Genomic DNA, 20,472 nt, shown 5'->3' on the forward strand with positions numbered 1-20,472 from the left:
GAGGGTATCAGGCAGCGCAAACGTCTGCCTGAGTCCTGTTAAAAGCGGGCAGTCCACCAAAATGTGGACCACCGTCAGAGCTGCCCCGCAGCGACATAGCGGTGGGTCCTCCCGGCGCAACAAATGGCCGTGCGTCAGCCACGTGTGGCCAACGCGCAGCCGGCAGAGGACGACAGAGTCCTTCCGAGAGGCCCGCATGGAGGAGCGCCACACACGGGTCGTCTCCTTCACCGCCCGAAGTTTGTTGGGCGTGGGCAGGGTACGCCACTCGTCACCCCAGGCACCAAGCACTTTCTGGCGCAAAAGCGACAGGAGATCACACTCCATAAGGCCGAGTTCCAGAGCCGGTGAACTCACTGCCTGTTTAGCCAGCGTGTCAACCCGCTCATTGCCCGGGATGCCGACATGACCTGGGGTCCAAACAAAGACCACGGAGCGGCCGCAACGGGCAAGAGCATGGAGCGACTCGTGGATGGCCATCACCAGACGGGAACGAGGAAAGCACTGGTCAAGAGCTCGTAAACCACTCAGGGAGTCACTACAGATGACAAAGGACTCACCTGAGCGGGAGCGGATATACTCTAGGGCGCGATAGATGGCAACCAACTCGGCAGTGTATACACTGTTCCCGGGTGCCAGCGACCGTTGCTCACAATGATCCTCTAGAGTAAGAGCGTAACCAGTGCGACCAGAGACCATCGAACCGTCGGTATAGGTCACGGCAGATCCGGGAAACTCGGCAAGGAGAGCAACAAAGCGGCGGCGGAGGGACCGAGTCTCTCGGACCCTGTGCCAAATCCAGCCGAATGCATGGTCGGCGCACACACCAAGGGGGCAGACGGAGATTGGCCCGGAAAACAGGCGGGAGAGGAAAAAACTCAATCCCACACAGTAGAGCCCGGATGCGAACCGCGATCGTACACCCTGACCGGGCCGCCTGTCTGGAAGATGGACGATCGAGTGCGGGAACAGGAGATGGTAGTTGGGATGCCCTGGCAAGCTACAAACGTGGGCAGCATAAGCGGCCAGAAGTCGGTCGCGCCGGATCCGCAATGGAGGAACACCAGCCTCCACAAGTAAGCTGTCAACAGGGCTTGTCCGAAATGCTCCTGTGGCGAGTCGGATCCCGCAGTGATGGATGGGATCCAGCAATTGCAACGCTGATGGCGACGCCGAACCATAAGCCACACACCCATAATCAAGGCGGGACTGGATGAGCGCTTGATACAGCCGGAGAAGGGTGGACCGATCGGCACCCCATCCGGTGTGGCTAAGGCAACGGAGAGCGTTTAAATGCCGCCAGCATGTTTGTTTAAGCTGCCTAATATGAGGCAGCCAAGTCAACCGGGCATCAAATACCAGTCCCAAGAACCGATGCGTCTCTACCACAGCAAGAGGTTCACCGTCAAGGTAAAGGCGTGGCTCAGGGTGAACCGTGCGACGCCGGCAGAAATGCACAACGCAGGTCTTAGCGGCCGAAAACTGGAAGCCGTGCGCTACAGCCCACGACTGCGCCTTGCGGATAGCGCCCTGCAGCAACTGCAATGCCAGCGGAGCTGTAGTAGAGGCAGAAATCGTCTGCATACAACGAAGCTGCGACGGACGATCCCACCGCCTCAGCGAGCCCATTGATCGCAATTAAAAACAGGGAGACACTGAGGACAGACCCCTGTGGGACCCCGTTCTCCTGGACCCGGGAGGAACTGTGGGACGCAGCAACTTGCACGCGGAAGGAACGAGACGACAGAAAATTCTGAATAAAAATCGGGAGCGGGCCCCTAAGACCCCACCCTTGAAGTGTGGCCAGGATGTGATATCGCCAAGTCGTATCGTACGCCTTCCGCATGTCGAAGAAGACGGCAACCAGATGTTGGCGGCGTGCAAAGGCTGTACGGACGGCAGACTCTAGGGAGACCAGATTATCGACGGCAGAGCGGCCTTTGCGGAACCCACCCTGAGACGGAGCCAGAAGGCCTCGAGACTCGAGGAGCCAACTCAACCTCCGGCTCACCATACATTCTAGCAACTTGCAAAGAACGTTGGTGAGGCTTATGGGGCGGTAGCTGTCCACCTCCAGCGGGTTCTTGCCAGGTTTCAACACGGGGAGGACGATGCTTTCTCGCCATTGAGACGGGAACACACCCTCAACCCAGATGCGGTTGAAAACATCTAGGAGGCGTCGCTTGCAATTCACAGAGAGGTGTTTCAGCATCTGGCTGTGGATGCGGTCTGGCCCAGGAGCCGTATCAGGGCAAGCAGATAGGGCACTCTGGAATTCCCAGTCGCTGAAAGGAGCATTGTACGACTCCGCGTGGCGCGTGTGAAAGGAAAGCCTCCAACTTTCCAACCGCTCTTTCCGGGAGCGGAAGGCCAGTGGGTAATTCGTAGATGCGGAACACTGAGCAAAATGCGCTGCTAACCGGTCCACAATCGTGTCGGAGTCAGTACACACCACTCCATCAGCGAAAGCCCAGGGACAGAGACAGGCGGCCGATAGCCATGGAGTCGCCTAATCTTAGCCCAAACCTGCGATGCAGAGGTACGGACGCCAATGGTGGAAACATACCGTTCCCAGCACTCCTGCTTCCGTTGGCGAATAAGGCGTCGGGCACGGGCACGGAGCTGTTTAAAAACGATGAGGTTCTCCAAGGACGGGTGCCGCTTATGGCGTTGAAGAGCCCGCCGGCGATCTCTAATCGCCTCTGCGATCTCGGGCGCCCACCAAGACACAGTCCTCCTCCGAGGGGACCCGGATGAACAGGGAATCGCAGATGCCGCCGCAGAAACGATGCCGGTGGTGACCGACTGAACCACCGCATCAATGGTGTCAGGGGAAGGAGGTGCGATAGTGGCGAGAGAGGAGAACAAGCCCCAATCAGCCTTATTCAGAGCCCATCTGGAGGGGTGTTCAGAAGAGTGACGCTGTGGTAGTGACAGAAAGATGGGGAAATGGTCACTACCACATAAGTCGTCATGGACACTCCAGTGGATGGATGGTGAAAGTCCGGGGCTGCAGATAGAAAGGTCGATGGCCGAAAATGTGCCATGGACGACGCTGAAATGTGTCGGCTCTCCCGTGTTTAAGAGGCAGAGGTCAAGCTGCGAGAGAAGAGTCTCGACATCTCTACCCCGGCCAGTAATCGCAGCGCTACCCCACAGGGGGTTATGGGCGTTAAAGTCGCCCAGTAACACAAAAGGAGGAGGCAGTTGTGCTATCAATGCAGCCAACACATGACGCGAGACATCACCATCTGGCGGAAGATACAAACTGCAGACAGTAATAGGCTGAGGCGTCCACATCCTTACAGCGACAGCCTCTAAAGGTGTGTGAAGAGGTACACATTCGCTGTAGACAGAGTTTAGGATGTAGACGCAGACTCCACCAGATACCCTCTCATAAGCTGCCCGGTTCTTGTAATAACCCCGATACCCACGTAGGGCAGGGGTCCGCATTGCCGGAAACCAAGTTTCCTGTAGGGCAATGCAGAGGAAAGGGTGACTGCTGATGAGTTGGCGAAGCTCAGCAAGGTGGTGGAAAAAAGCGCTGCAGTTCCACTGGAGTATTGCTTTGTCCACGTCCGAAAAAGGCGTGAAGGGGCCGAGGAGGCAGATCACGCCACTGGGTCACCTGCTGCCACCGATGGAGGACCAGTACAATCTGCTTCCATGGCGTCTGAGGGTCCGGCGAGATCCAGGTCCTCAGCGGACGCCCGGATCTCCACCTTATCCCCGGACGCAGAGCCTGTAGGGAGCAGTGGGGTGGATGCCACCGCGTGGTCCTTGGCCTTAGAGGTCTTCTTCTTCGTCTTGTCTCTCTGGTCCTTGGGTTTTATTGGCTGGGAGGGCTCCAGCGAGTCAGTCTCCGGGACGGAGGAGGAGCGGGAAGCCCTGCGATCAGCCGCTGGTCTGCTTTTCTTCCATTGGCTGACGTCACCCTTCCCAGAGGCGAAAACCTGGGAAGGAAGGGACCCAAGGGACCCTTTCCGTGCTATTAGAGCAGGGGAAGTTTGAGGCTTCCCCAGCTTAGAAGTGGGGACTGATGTCCCCGATGGTTGGGGGGTTGCTGCTCCAGAGGCAGGTAGTGCAGGAGCAGCAGGGAGTGAAGTGCCCCCCACCATCAAGGGGGCAGGTGTAGCATTCCGGCTCTGAGAGGTGGCAGTCTGAGGGAGAGCTAATGGGGCCATAACAGTAGTAGCCGCGGCGTAAGAGGCGGGCATTCGAACAGGATGGAGGCGTTCGAACTTCTGCCTGGCCTCAGTGTATGTCAGGCGGTCCAGGGTCTTATACTCCATGATTTTGCGCTCTTTCTGGTAGATCCTGCAGTCCGGCGAGCAAGGTGAGTGGTGCTCTCCGCAGTTTACACAGATGGGAGGCGGAGCACATGGAGTATCGGGATGTGATGGGCGTCCACAATCTCGACATGTGAGGCCGGAAGTACAGCGGGAAGACATATGCCCGAACTTCCAGCACTTAAAGCACCGCATCGGGGGAGGGATATATGGCTTGACGTCACAACGATAGACCATCACCTTGACCTTCTCAGGTAAAGTATCACCCTCGAAGGCCAAGATGAAGGCACCGGTGGCAACCTGCTTATCCCTTGGACCACGATGTACGCGCCGGACGAAGTGAACACCTCGCCGCTCTAAATTGGCGCGAAGCTCGTCATCGGACTGCAATAGAAGGTCCCGATGGAATATTATGCCCTGGACCATATTAAGACTCTTATGGGGCATGATTGTAACCGGAACATCCCCCAGCTTGTTACAATCGAGTAACCAGCGGGACTGGGCGGAGGACGCCGATTTGATCAAAACCGAGCCCGAGCGCATTTTGGACAAGCCCTCCACCTCCCCGAACTTGTCCTCTAAGTGCTCGACGAAGAACTGAGGCTTCATGGATGTAAAGGATTCACCATCAGCTCTCGTACACACCAGGTAGCGGGGCGAGTATGGTTCGCTGGCATCCTTAGTCTTTCGTTCCTCCCATGGTGTAGCCAGGGAGGGGAACGATTTGGGGTCATATGTAGTTGCGTTGTATTGAGCTCTGGAACGCTTAGAGACTGCTGGCGGCTGGCCACCAGCAAGAGATGATGTACCACGCTTCATTGCGGGTCATCCGCCCTGATGCCACCTACTCCGACCAAGGGCCCTCCCCACGAGCGCCACCCAGCCTCAGCAACGACCACCTGGCAGGATGGCCATTGCCGGGAGTCCCAATGCCCCAAGGAGATAGGCATCTACTCCTTGGCATACGTGGGGAGTTAACGGCGCTGGCATCAGCAGAGCGATCCCTGTGTAGTCAGGGGGCTACAACCAACAGGGTACATGGCGGCCCCACCACAACGGACTGGCTACCGTGCTGGATTTCAGGTGATGTAGTCCAATATCGTCATTGGCGCATAAAGCGGCACAGCATAGCAGACTGCAAGAGACCGCACCCAAGAACAAATCCACGCCCAAGAGATGGTAGGTGAGCGGGACTGCGAAGCGATGACGACAAACCTGGCTAGAGATGGTAATGCTTGATGGACACATCGCTCCTTGTAAGGCGCCCTTCCCCAATCGGCTCGCTCTTCGGAAAATTTAGAAGGATGGAGGTCAAACCCGTTAGGGGACCATCTCACAAGGCCAAAACGTTTGAGACTCCTTTTAGTCGCCTCTTACGACAGGCAGGAATACCGTGGGCCTATTCTTACCCCCGAACCCACAGGGGGGTTTCCCACTGGGATCCCTTTTCAGTTCAAATGGAGGTGCTCCGTTATGCATACCAAACATACAGATATGGATGATGTATCCAGCATCTCTGTGGCAACAGGTGTTGGAATTACTTAATAAAGGACATTGGAATATTGACCGTAAGAAGAAATCGGCCAGACAGCACTGCATGTGGCTGAGGATGGAAAATGACATCGAACAAATGATCACACATTGCAAGGAATGCACTGAGAACATACCTGCTCCTCTAAAATATTTTTTCCGATTGGATCTGACAAGATGCCCTCCTGCAACGAATTCACATAGATTTTGCAGGGCCAGTTTGGGGTCTGTCATGACTTACTGTCATGGACCCCTTTTCAAAATTTCCTTTCATGGTCTCTCTGAATTCCACATTGTCGACAAACACAACTTGGGCTTTAGAAACTGTATTCTCTCAAGATGGATTACCAATTATTATTGAATCTGATAATGGTCCACAATTGACTTCAACAGAATTCGCGTCTTTCTGCAAGGCCAACAGCATCACCCACACCAGATTAGCACCTTTCTCATCACCATTTAACGGTGAAGCATAATGATTTTGTGTATCTTCAAAGTGCAAATGTTGAAATTAAAGCAGTCCCACTTCAAGGAAAATGCTCTGCTCCTGTATAATCTTATCAACATACCATACGACACCTCAGGGAGATCAGTCGCTGGCTGCCCTTCTTCATGGCAGGTCTCACTGGACTACACTTCACCTTCTCCAGCCTCCAAATTTCCTGCATGCTCCTACGGCCCCTCAAAATTCAAAGCCAATACCACAGTGTATTTCACGGATTTTAACAATAGTTATTTGTTTTAACTAGGATTATAATCCAACCTGACAGAGGAGCATCATATGTTATTTGGGATGTTTCGGAACACAATTATCACAGACACCAAAATCAGCTATGCTCTCATGCTATTCCTTATTTGCTGTGGACCTTTCTGTTCCCAACAGTGCTAAGGCAGACAATGCCTCCCTCAGCAATTATCCACAGTGCATTTTGTACCAGGGACCTGGCACTAATTGCCACATTGCGACTACTGCTGCTGCAGCCTTCGGAGCCTGGGTCACCTTGGCTGCTGTGGCCCCAACCACCACTGCCTTGGCGCCTGCCTCCAGTTTTTCTGGGGACCTGTGCAGCAAATGCTGGAAAGTGGATTGGTCATGTCAGAAATCAGCTCCTGGTCTGATCACATTGCCCTGCCTCCAGCCCGGACGTCCCCTTTGTGCTGAGACCCCTTACAGTACACCACCCCAGTGAGACAACTTGGGGAGCGGCGAGGGGAGGGGAGGGTAGATTATGGTACCACCAATGCCTACCCCACAGCACCTGCAGCCACACCACTGCAGGTCATGTCACACAACCTATGACCAACCATTCTCAGCTTGTGTGCAGCACTGCACAGTTGGGCAGTGCAGGTGCAGCCTATGCACATAGCCGCCTCTGTGGTAACGTAGCAATGCTGGCTGGCATAACCACATCAAATCGCTGCACAATGATAAGCACCTATGTCGCAGCACCATGCCATCGTAGACTTCATGAATGGCTTGCTTCCAAAAATATTTCTACGCTGGCCAGGGCTTGATAAACACATGCGTCACTTCACACTGGTAGTCTAATCTTTGACTATCTCGAGGCTACACCATCCAGTTTGTCCTCATCTGTATTTTGATTATGTTTGGAACTGGACTATTCAGGGATTTCTACTACTCAGCACAACAGACACCGGATTCATCCACAGCTTTTACTGATCACCATCCCAGTGGCAGTACTAGCCCCAGCATTAATTTCATTCCCTTTTTTTTTTTTTTTTTTTTTGTAGTGTTATTCTGTTTCCTGTCTTCACTTGCAGAAGATTAAAACTATGTTGATTAATCACGACTTATTTGTTGTTCCATCATTCACAGTTATAACAAAAATCGTAATAATCTATGATAAATTGCAATGTGCAGAAAATACAGCAGAATTTGGAAAGAACAAGTAGGAAAACAAATAGACAACAAGACAAAATGGAATTACAAAAGCGAATACATGACCAAAACTAAGAAAGAATTTGCGAAGGCCCTCCAGCAACAGAGATAAGCATTAGACAGAGATTCATTTACGTCTAAAATATAACACATATTACAAGAAGCAGCAAAAATATCACTGCACATTTATTGATAAATCATTTCTGTGAGGAAGGTTTGAGTACTTCTGTTTGGAAACAAGTGTTGTAGGTAGTACAACACTGTGCACTGCCTCATGTCACATGATGCTATAACAAAAATGGCACCAATTCAATTCAGTGGTTGGTTTGAATTTGGGAGCTATTTCAATACATTGCAATACGTTGTTTTCACCAACATGAAAAACATGTACTACCTTATTTTAAGTACAAGTTTTTTGCTGCACTGTTTATTTATTTACTTGTAGTTGAAAGTTACGTGACGAGCCCATTTCAGTGTTTTGCCATTATCAAGTGTAATTGTGAAGATGATATAATAAATGTTACAGTGTTCCTTACATCTACGTTAGTCTATTTCTACATATGGTACCTTATGCTTACGTCTTAGCTGGAATGACGTGGTCCATACAGCATCTTGGAGCATAAATGTCAGTTGTCTTTTTGTTATGATATGTTAATGATATTTATACACTATGTTCAATTTTTTTTAATGTTATTTTTGACAGCTTTGGCTCTGTCATAGCAAAACGACAAACAACATTTATGCTCCAAGATGCCATATGGATATGTCAGCTAAGACATAAGCATAAGGTGCCATGTGTAGACATAAACTAACAGACATAAGGAACAATGTTATGCCTATTATATCATCTTCATTAGATACTCGCATAATGCTGAAATGAGCTCCTTGTGTAACTTTTATTACTATGAGTAAAGAACATGTAATTAAAATAAAACATGTCTTTCTTTGACCTCATTTAAGCTTTGGGCCTACTGCACTATCACTCAAAGATTCACATTTTGATTTTGGATGGGAATACTTGTGATGAGATAAAAGTAAAATTGCATGTTAGTTGTGGTGACTTTCACAATCAATGACTTCAGTCAGATATTGGTTCAACAAATTTTAATATGACTGACCACCTTTCATCAGGATTGACTATAGACGCCCACAGACATGGCTGCTAAATTACTGGGAAAGCCCATGACTATTTTCACTGATTGTTACATAAAAGAGTGCCATGGAGCAGATGCCACAGATGTGTCAACAGGGATGATGATAAATACTGTACATGACAAAGCTGGCAATGAAAAGGAAAACTTAAGTGGGTTCAGAAAATGGGAGTCAAAATAACTTTTAAAATTTTCTTTGTTAATAAGTTTCAAGTTTTATTTTTCATCTGAAATCATCAAATGTAATAAAAATAGGGATCTTTCTATGAAAGAAATGAAGTTTATAGAATCACCCAGCAAGATAATGGAAATAAGTTTCAGAAAAGAATTACTAACTTGTTAGCGCGGAATCATAGTATAGAATAATAATTGGTGGTTCCAATAATTTTTTACTGTGTAATGGCATTAGGATGAAACTAATAAAGTTATCTTGTGACCCATATGTCCTCAAGAAGTTTAATCTGAAGCACTTTTGTGATTGGATGTTTATTTCTTGAGGTATTATTCTGTAAAGATTAAAAATAGAACCTCCACTTTCAGGCATGTGGGCAAGAGCGTCCTCGCACTGTGTCAGGTGGAGACCATTTTTAGTGTAATTCCTGTTTTTAACTTAAATTTAATTGAGCATTATCTTCAATAATTTCTCCTTTAATTGTATCCAGTTTTAAGCATATATTGCTGGACATACTGCTAGCTTCAGTGCAACAACTCACCTGAGCAAAAAGTGTATGACACTCTGAACAAGTAGGAAATCTTTCAACAGCTCTACGAAATTCATTCATAACTTCTTCCATTTTTTCCATATTTCTAGTCTGAAAGGCATGTCTATAATCTGTGTAGCACTTCTGCACATATGCGATTGGGAAGTTTGGATTCAGAGTAACTGCTTTATTGAAGTCATCCATGGCCTCATTCATTTTTTCCATTAGCAAATGTACCTGAAAAAAGGTGATTATTTTGTTGGAACTCATTAACAAATATATGAATCTTTTGTTACACAGTACAAGAGTAATACATTTTTTCCAGAAATATTTAATGATGAACATACAGGAGTTAGACAAAAATTTGGAAACACTACAAAACACACATGCTCTAACATAAATGAGGGTACTAACCACAGCTGTATGCTGTACTGTTGTTTTTGACTGTGAATGGCAACTGTGCAATGTCCTCGACACATTTGCAAGAGCCAGTTGTGATTAGAACAGTTTCTTTACAGATGTGGGTGCCTTATATCAGAGCCAAGTGAACTCTAACATGGGCAAATTGTTGTGTACTTCGGTAGCCAATCGAGACCAAGTTCAAAATGACTCTCAGCACTATGGGACTTAACATCTGAGGTCATCAGTCCCCTAGAACTCAGAACTACTTACACCTAACTAACCTAAGGACATCACACACATCCATACCCGAGGCAGGATTTGAACCTGCGATCGTAGTGGTCGTGCAGTTCCCGACTGAAGCGCCTAGAACCGCTCGGCCACTACGGCCGGCCGAGACCAAGTGTTTGATGTTTCCAGAGGCAACTTGTCGAAGATTTAAACTGCACACAGTGAATGCTGAAAAGTGTCCTTCGCTAAAGAGTGTACTGAGTGAATGTCACAGTCACTGATGAGGATTATTGTGAAAAATGTGAGGAGACCAGTTGAGAAAGTCACTGCAAAACTGAATGTCGTGCCAGAAAAACATATAGGGAGCTCTGTGAGCAGGGAATTGCAGGGTGAGCTGGAATTCCAAAATCACTTATCAGTGATCCAAATGCCTGCAACAGGGCCTCTCTTCACACAGCTTGCATAATCCAGGACCGGTTTTGTGAGCACGAGGATGAATTGTTACATCTTCTGTAGCCACCATAGTCACCAGAGGTCAATATTACTGAGGCCTTGTGGTCTACTTTGCAGATAAGGATGCACAATCGCTATCTACCCCTATCATCATAACCTGAATTGAAAACCATTCCAAGATGACAAAGATGTCTTGAATGCTGGTTGGTTTCATACACCATTTTAGGAATGGTAATGTGTTAAGATTTTTGTCTTTCCATATTTTTGTCTGCTCCCTGTATTTCTAAAAATAATAAAAATCAAGATTTTTTAAATTTTTGTTGGTGAGTCAGATCTTAAGTTTTCTGGCTGATATAGTATTACATTTGGCAGAACATTGCCACATTTAAGCCACCAGGAAATTAAAAAAAAAGTATTTGTATGGTACTGCAACAAGCAATTACAAACCCAATCTACTACCAAAGATATGCACACTTTTTGTAGCAGTATTGCTATAACAGCAGTCATAATTAATTATTACAATCATAATTGAAGTCAACTGAATACTCTAATATTGATAATACATTTATTACTATTATTATTTATGATCAGGCAGGGCTAGCTGTAAAACCAGTTATGTGGTCTAAAAGCTAAGCTGCAACCACTGTGCTGTATTCTATGTAGGCATGACAACCAACAAGCTGTCTGTCCGCATGAATGGCCAGTGATGAACTGTGCCAAGAAACAAGTGGACCGCCCTGTTGCTGAACACGCTGCCAAACATTATATCCTTCATTTCAATGACTGCTTCACAGCCTGTGCCATCTAGATCCTTCCCATCAACACCACTTTATCTGAATTGCACAGGTGGGCACTTTCCCTGCAATACATCCTACATTCCCGTAACCCTCCCAGCCTCAACCTTCGTTAGTCACTGTCCTCACCCATCCAGCTCCTTCCCTGCTCCCAGTTGTCTGAGACTGTGTGCACACACACACACACACACACACACACACACACACACACACACACACACACACACACAACTGCAGTCTCAGACAACTGAAACCACACTGTGAGCGGCAGCACCAGTGCATGATGGGAGTGGCAAATGGGGGTAAGGAGGAGGCTGAGGTGAGAAGGGGGAGGGATAGTATGGTGGGGATGGCGGACAGTGAAGTGCTGCAGGTTATGCGGAGGGCAGGGAAGAGGTGTGGAAGGGGGGAGGGGGAGGGGGAATAGTGGAAAAGGAGAGAAACAGATAGAAATAAATAACAAGAATGGATGTGGTGGTCAAATGATGACTCTGTAGTGCTGGAATCGGAACAGGGAAGGGGCTGGATGGGTGAGGTCAGTGACTAACTTTCCTTGTCATAAAAGTTACACTAAACTTATGATTATAAGGCAACTAACCTGCCCCCTGTGATGATACACATCTGAATTGTTTGGGTCCAATTGAGCAGCCAGATTGAAGTCTTCTAGGCTTTTAACTGGCTGCTCGAGTTGCATGTGCAGTGATGCTCGCTTTATAAGTGCATTAACTCGAAGCTGTAAAAGAGAACATCTGATGAGATAATAGAATTAATAAACATATATAGAATCCACAACAAAATAGAAAAAAGGCTCCTGAAGAATCTATTATTCATCTGAACAGCTAACTTAATTTCAATGTTTCTTCATAATAGCTGACTGATTTCATTTAGTTTCTAAGTCCAATAATCACCTTCATTCTTTGTATTTCTTTCTTTACAAAATAAAATCCATTAAACAGAAATCAAGCAGGCAGCACATCAAGTGCAACAACACATTTTGTTACCTCAGATATGATTTAGTAGAATTTTATATGAGATAAGCACTTTCTGTAGAAAACAGATGGTGTATAATTAGTTCTGAGGTAAGTACCTTTGGTAGTAAATAGTTAGTGTATAATTAATTCCTTACTTGCAAGCATAAGAAGAAGGTATGAACTGGTAACAATGTTACAGAAATTGATTCATAACAGTAAATACCCTCATACCTTGAGGAATAACTGTAAGTGTGAACAAAAATTCTGCTGTCAGTTACAATTTCCCAACTTCCATACTTTCTAATGAATACTGATATTAGATGTTCTGAAATCTCTCTTTTCTCAAACAATTTACAAAAACCTGTGATACAGTGTCCCTGTTCTTATGCAGTCAAAAGTGAGAAGTTTGATGGACTGCTATTTGGTGCTGTACACTTCCTCCACAGTATGTGCCACCAATAGTCCAAAGTGTTGTAAATGATGCATGAGGTAACATTTATGGTGTATTTACACATACTGCATCTTACCTTTACATTGGCATCAGGATTATTTATAACAGCCTCAAAATCTTTAAATGCTGCATCATGCTGTCCAAGGAGGAGGTGAAATGTTCCTCTCAGAACGAGAGCCTCATTTTTGTACTCTGCCGACTCTGAATTTATTTCATCTGTGCAGGCTGGAATAATGTCATCATAATCTTGAACAACAAAGGCTTGCTTTGCACGGGCAAAACCTCTGTGACAAATGAACAAGGACAGTAATGTATTAATTAAATGCCTGATTAAAATCTTACTAACTTCAAACTGAGGCTAATAAAACTAACCTTATATCAGCTTCTGCTGAGTCACTTTCATTTTTGTCGCTCATACTGTTTTTAATAGGATCTTCAATAAATGAAGAGAAAAAGGTTTTAATAAACTGCTTTGATGGCATGATTGCCTTCCTGCTTGCCATAGCCTCCTTAGCATGCTGCCTACCTGTTGAAGGAAAAAAAGGACAGATACTTTTTTTTGAAATAGCTGTCATGAAATGACAGAAACAGTGTTGAAACTAAAGAATTGATTGAGATTTCATTTCCTAAAAATACAACACAGTACACAAAGGTATGAGACCTACCCTTCAGAGGAAGTTATTAACAGTGGATAGTCTTCTAAGCAAACTTTTGAACTGCATCCTTTAGAGTATGCATAAAAAAAGGCTCAAAATTACCTTGTTCAAAAGTTTTCTATCTTGTCTACATGCTTGTTGAATGTGTAATGCTTCAGAATATTAAGAACACTTTCAGACTTTTAATTTATCATATGGGAAGGCACTTTTCAAAAGTAACACGACAGGAATGAGACATCACCACTATATTCCTACAAATCAAGAAGGCAGATCGACACACGCTCTACAGGTTGTTGTTGTTGTTGTTGGTGGTGGTCTTCAGATTGCCAACTGGTTTGATGCAGCTCTCCATGTTGCTCTATTCTGTGTGAGCCTATTAACCTCTGGATAACTACTGCAATCAACATCCATTTGAACCTGCTTACTGTATTCAAATATTTGGGTTCCTCTAAAAGTTTTATCCTTCACACTTACTTCCATTATCAATGTGACTATTTCTTGATGCCTGAGGGAGTGTCCTATCAGTTGATATATCCTTATGGTCGAGTTGTGCCATAAATTTCTTTTTCCCCAATTCAATTCAATACCACCTCATTCATTATTCAATCAATCTACCTAATCTTAAATACTCTTCTATAGCATCACTTTTCAAAGGCTTCTATTATCTTCGTATCTGAATTGTTATACTAGATCTGCATTAATGTTTAAGGCATAAGAATGTAGTCACTGCCAGTGTTCATTACTCATTCGCTTTAGTCAAAACTATAAAACCCCGAAAGAATGGCTTTAATTAACTCAAAACTCATAGAATATGTACAGTGCACAAATAGGCAATCAACAAATCAGAGAGGTGGGAAAAACACCTGTACACTTCATCAATATCAGACTTGCTATTTCAGCAAGGGAATTAGTTTGAAACAGGGACAATGACTGGTCTTGGAGAGATGACCCTCTCATAGAGTGCCATTTTGGCTTGCACATCTGACAGTGATGCCTCTGTGGAGCATCTAATGAACTATGCCACAATGTGTCGCAGCACACAATTCAGTGCTACCTGACAATTTCAAATGGTGTAGTTGTGTGCTATTGTTTATACTTTACTGATTACCAAGGTTACAGCTTTCTAGCCGGTAATGTGGTAAACCATTTTATTATACGATATTTTCATCTACTGCCTACTTACAATTTTTGATTGTAATTGTATAGTGTTCAATGTTTCTACTTCATTGTATGTCAGGCCAAACAGACTGCCCAAGAACTTGACCTTTTTTTTAAGTCACCCAGAACTGCAGATAAGGGGAGTATCGTATGTGATGAGAAGGAAAGACTGATTGTTGGGGACTGCATGGGACGACATTTGAAAACCTGAGAGCTTAAAGGTGGAAAACAGGGTAATATGCAGACTGAGATTACTGCTTAAACATCATACATGAGTTAATAAGTTAAAAGCTAAGTGCATTGAGGTGGTAGGGGGGCAGTGAAAAATAGGCAGGAAAGACAATGAAAGATGTATAAAACTAAAATGGACCGAAGCAACAAGTAGTTACAGTGAAGAAAACTGAGATGGAAGAAATTAACATAAATTAAGGCCAGGTGGGTGGCTGAGAAACTGGTGTCTGGGGGAAGAATCCAGATGGCTCGTGTGGTGAAACAGGCACTGAGGTCATGAATGTCATGTTGTAGAACATGCTCTGCAACACGATATTGCAAGTTGCTGGTATACACCCTCTGCCTATGCCCATTCATCCAAATTGATAATTTGGGGGGGGGGGGGGGGGGGCAGTATGTGTTACCAATTACGATGAATGGGCATAGGCAGAGGGTGTATATTGGCAACTTGCAATAACCTGTTGCAGGGCATGTTCTACAAAATGATACTCGTGACCTCAGCACGTGTTTCACCACATGCGCCATCTGGCTTCTCAGAACACTGAGGTGGGAACTAGCACTACAACATGTCCTTGGTTCTTGCCACCTGGCCTTAATTTATGTTAATTTCTTCTATCTCAGCTTTTCTTCACTGCAACTACTCTTTGGTTCACTCCGTTTTAGTTTTCTACATCTTTCATTGTCTTTCCCGTCTATTTTTCACTGCCCCTTCCCACCTCTGTTACATACTATGCACTTAGCTTTCAACTCTTATTAACTCATACATGATGTTTCAGTAGTAATCTCTGTCTTGCGTATTACCCTGTCTTCCACCTTTAAGCTCTCAGGTTCTCAAATCCTGTACAGTAAGTCTTCCCTGACCTGCAGTTCTGGGTGACTCCTGAAATCTACCCTTTTCCTAGACCTCTCCAGTCCTTTTCCTTCACCTTCAACCATTCTACCTGAAGAAGGAGCCACTGGCTCCAAAAGCCTGCCAATGATAACAGTCTTTTATGACTGTGTTCTGCCGCTGTTTCGTAGTAGATTTTTTTATCCATCCAATTTTATCTGACTTTATTCTGGTGATTACAAGCAAGGATTGCTCTAAATGCATGCAAAGCTTGAGAATGGCTAAACGGCCGAATCATCACAGTACACAAAATAAAATAAAATGGAAATAAATAACAGCCATTACAGAGAAGTTATTTCTTTCACGAAATTTACCATGACTGTGAACACTCGTGTAATTAAATTACTAGAAATATTGTGAAAAGGAAGCTGTAACTCGCCATATAGTGGAGATGTTGAGTTACAGATAGGCACAACAAGAAGACTTTCTTAAATAAAAGCTATTATTTGTGACAGTCTTTTTGTTATGCCTATCTGCGACTCAGCATCTCCGCTATATGCTGAGTGGCAACTTTCCTTTTCACAGTATTGTTACGTTCCATCCTGGATTTTCCATTGATAAATTACTAGAAGGAGAGAAATACACACAAAATGATTATGGTAAGCACATATGTGCTTGTACTGTTCTTCACTTAGATGAGTTATTCTTTTGTTTTCTGTAGGGTGCAAAAAAACAACTGGGGTCATCTACGCTCAAGTCAGAACTATAGAACACAAACACAGAGAGGAGTTAAATGACTAAATGTCAGTCCAAACTGACAGAAGAGAAGATAGTAAAAACAGGCACATGGAAAAAGGGCTAAAAAAAGACACTGTACATAAATGGAGGTCCAAAACTAAAAATTAAATCTCCTTTGCCATATTGCTTTGGCAGACAAAAAAGTAAAATGCGATCAACAGCCCATGCGTCATTCGCTAAAACAGATGATAAATGAGACAGAAAACCCAAGCTGGAATGTAAATGGTTAAAGAAATGGCAGTCCATCAGGAAGTGGCGGACAGTTAAAATTTGGGGGCAACGTGTACAAAGTGGTGGGGTAGTGGCACTTAGCAAATGACGGTGGCTAAAAAGGCAGTGCCCAATACACAACAGAGTTAAAATAATCTCCTGGTGGAAGGGCCAAGAGGACATCCAAGGCATTGGGAGAGGCTTAATAAGTCGAAGCTTATTCCCATGAATGAAGGACCATTAGCAATGCCAAAGGAACACCACCTCTTGACAGACGGCAATGCAGAGACCATCGGAGGGAATATAGGTACACACGGGCCGAGGTACGAGGACTGAAGCCTTGGCAGCAGCTTCAGCAGCCTCATTTACTGACAGACCGACATGAACAGGAACCCACAGGAACATCACACTGGCTCCACCAAGAGTGTGCAAGTGACAGTTTTCCTGGACCTGCTGCACTAAGGGATGGGCAGTGTACAGCACACACAGACTTTGAAGGGCACTGAGTGAGTCCGAACAAAGGACATAATTGAAAAGACTGTGTCGCTGTATGTACTCCATCGCCTGATGCAGGGCGAAGAGCTCGGTTGTAAATACCGAGGAGTGTGCCGGAAGCCGGTATCTAAAGACTCGGGTGCCAATGACGAAGGCACACCCGACCCCATGGTCAGTCCGAGAGCCATCATTGTATACAAAGGCAGTATCGTGATGTTCTATGTGAAGATCATGAAACTGAAGGCGACAGACCTAGGCTGGAGCAGTGTCCTTAGGAAGCAAATGAAGGCCACGGTTAACATGGGCCGCTTCACGAAGACAAGGTGGTGAAGGTTTCACATCCACCAGGAAAGTTGTAGGTAGTGTGAAGTTAAGCCATTGTAGCAAGTGTTGAAAGTGGACTCCAGGAAGCAACAGAGAAACAGGACGAGCCCCATACTCACGATCACATGAATTATCAAAGGAGGAGGCATAGGAGGGGTGGCCAAGCATGGCAGACAAATGGCATGCTTACCTGCTGAGGAGACAGTCACGGCAGTAGGACAGTGGTAGTTCAGAGCTTCAGCATACAGGCTCTCAACCGGGCTAGTGTAAAAGGCACCCATGGCCAAACGGATGCCATGATGGTGGATAGTGTTGAGATGGGCGTGCAGACGCATAAACAAAGCATGCATAGTCGAGTTTCGAACGGACAAGGGTCTGGTACAAACGGAGGAGGGTGGTTCAATCGGCACCCCAGGAAGTACCATTGACGCCACACAGGACATTGAGGCTGCCAGGTAAGTTACATTGGAGGACCAAGACTGTCTCCTATTGAGTGTGAGCCCCAGGAATTTTGTAGTTTCAACAAAAGGAAAGGCAACAGGCCCAAGATGGAGAGATGGTGAGAGAAACCCCATTTGCGCATCCTGAAATTCATACAGACAGTTTTGTCAGTGATAAAGCTCCAGGAGTAAAGATGATCAAGAAAGCACTGAAGATGCTGCTCAGTGAGACATGTCCATGGAAAACTGCAATAAATGGCAAAATCGTCAACAAAAAGGGAGCCAGAGATGCCTGGCTGGAGAAATGCCAATATAGGTTTAAAGGCGATAGCAAAGAGGACAATGCTCAGGATGGAACCCTGAGGCACAGCATTTTCCTGGATAAAGGTGTCCAACAACGCAGAACCCACATGCACCTTGAAAACTCGGTCTCGTAAGAATGCCCAAAGAAAACAGGGCTGGGGATCACAGAAGCCCCACGTGTGAAGAGTACAGAGGATACCCGTTCTCCAGCAGGTGTCGTAGGCCTTCTCCAAATCAAAATACACTGCCACAGTCTGGGATTTCTGCAGAAAACCATTCATGACATGGGTGTACAAAGTAAGTAACGAGATGGTCAACTGCAGAACACCGCACTCGAAATCCACATTGTGCATTTGTTAGTATATGGCAAGACTCCAGCCCCACTCCAGCCAGGCATAAATCATAATTTCTATAACCTTGGAAACGCAGCTGGTAAGAGAGATGGGGCGGTAGCTAGAAGGAAGGTTTTTGTCGTTAACGGGCAAAGGTGTGGGTATGATGGTGGCTTCATGCCAGCATCCAGGAAATGTGCCTTCTGCCCAGATGTGGTTGTACATGTTAAGCAGGAAGTGATTGCCTGCAAGAGAAAGGTGCTGCAACATCTGAATGTGGATGGTGTCTGGCCCTGGGATGGAGGATTGGGATGAACTGAGAGCATGATCTAGCTATCTCATAGTAAAGGCGGCATTGTAGCACTCATGATTCTGAAATAAAAAGGCTATCACCAGAGCCTCCTCCACTCATTTCTGATGGAGAAAGGTAGGGTGATAGTAGGAACATCTCGAAACTTCTGCAAAATGGTGGTCCAAGGTGTTGGAGATAGCAATAGGGTCCACGATGACATCAGCTACTGTCAGGCCGGAAATTGGTGAATGGATCTTGGCTCCAGAGAGCTGTCAGAGTTTGGCCCAGATGACAGAGGAAGGTATGGAACTTAAAAGAACTAGTGAAAGAAATCCAGCTAGCTCTTTCCTATCCTGAAGAATGTGACGACACTTTGCATGCATCTGTTTATAGTGAATGCAGTTTGCCTGCGTAGGGTGGCAGTTAAAAAACGTGCAGAGGGTGACCCCGCACACGAATTGCATCATGGCATGCCTCAGTCCACCAAGGGACTGGGACACATCATGGTAAAGAGGAAGTGGGGGGATGGAATGTTCTGCAGCAGTAACAATAATGTTTGTGAGATATTCCACCTGGTCATCACAACTGGGAAAATCTCATTCTTCGAACATCGCTAGGGAGGAGTAAGGCTACCAGTCAGCCTTAGGAAGCTGCCATTTAGGCATGCACGTGGATTGGGTAAGAGTCAGTAAACGGGAAATGGTCGTTCGAGTAGGTGTCGGAAAGAACGGACCGCTCAAGATAAGGGATACGCTAGTCATTGCACAAGGAGAGGTCCAAATGGGAATAGGTGTGCGAGGAGTAGAAAAAGGAAAGTGGGTGCTCCAGTGTTAAGGCAGAAGAGGTTAAGTTGGTTCAGATCAGCTGAAAGGGCACCTCTCTGACAGGTCTGGGGAGAACTCCAAAGGGGATGATGGGCATTAAAGTCACCAAGTAGCAGAAATTGGGAAGGTAGCTGCCCAATAAGTCGAAAGAAGTCTGCCCTGGTGACAGAGGGAAAAAGTCAGGTGGGGAAGGAAAAAGGTGAACTGCAACAGCTTGAAGATGGGTAATCAGGGAGACGAGTTGACTATGAATGTCATACCATATGAGCAGCATGACGTCCCCCTGAGATAGAATGCCGACCTCAGGGGGAAGATGAAAACGAATTGGTAAGAAATGTGAAAGCTCAAAGTGGGTCGTGAGGACACAATTTCATTTCCTGAAGGCAGATTACAAGGGGACACTGCAATGCTAAAAACAGCTGTAAATCCTCTTTGTGGAACCAAAGGCCGTTGGGGGAGAGTCATGATGATGAAGAGAGGTAGGAGTGTCACCTTGGCAGCTGCCAAGTGACAGCTGGGGAAGAGGCACTACTTCAGGACACAGAAGGAGGAGGATCCTTCTCCGTGGGGTCCACAGAAGCATCAGCTTGCTTGTGCGGTTGGTTCGTGGAGTCAAACGCTGAAAAACGGTTGTTGGTGTGCACCAGCGACACAGAGGGTGGCCAGGCTAAGGTACCATGTGGCGACACCACCGTAGAGGATCTTTGTGG

The 20,472-nt window shown here is 46.1% G+C and overlaps 1 protein-coding gene across 1 annotated transcript in view; it reads right to left on the minus strand.

Moving 5' to 3' along the window:
• The window catches only part of LOC126278672 (mitochondrial import receptor subunit TOM70), a 71,934-nt gene that overhangs the window by 23,836 nt on the left and 27,626 nt on the right, over positions 1-20,472 (minus strand). Inside the window, exons 4-7 of the mRNA XM_049978910.1 lie at positions 13,243-13,396; positions 12,947-13,154; positions 12,047-12,181; positions 9,584-9,808 (exon numbers count right to left, since the gene is read on the minus strand). Of these exons, the coding sequence (XP_049834867.1) occupies positions 9,584-9,808; positions 12,047-12,181; positions 12,947-13,154; positions 13,243-13,396 (722 nt within the window). The remainder of the gene's footprint in view (positions 1-9,583; positions 9,809-12,046; positions 12,182-12,946; positions 13,155-13,242; positions 13,397-20,472) is intronic.

Source organism: Schistocerca gregaria, chromosome 6, assembly GCF_023897955.1.
Source record: "Schistocerca gregaria isolate iqSchGreg1 chromosome 6, iqSchGreg1.2, whole genome shotgun sequence".
NCBI lineage: Eukaryota > Metazoa > Arthropoda > Insecta > Orthoptera > Acrididae > Schistocerca > Schistocerca gregaria.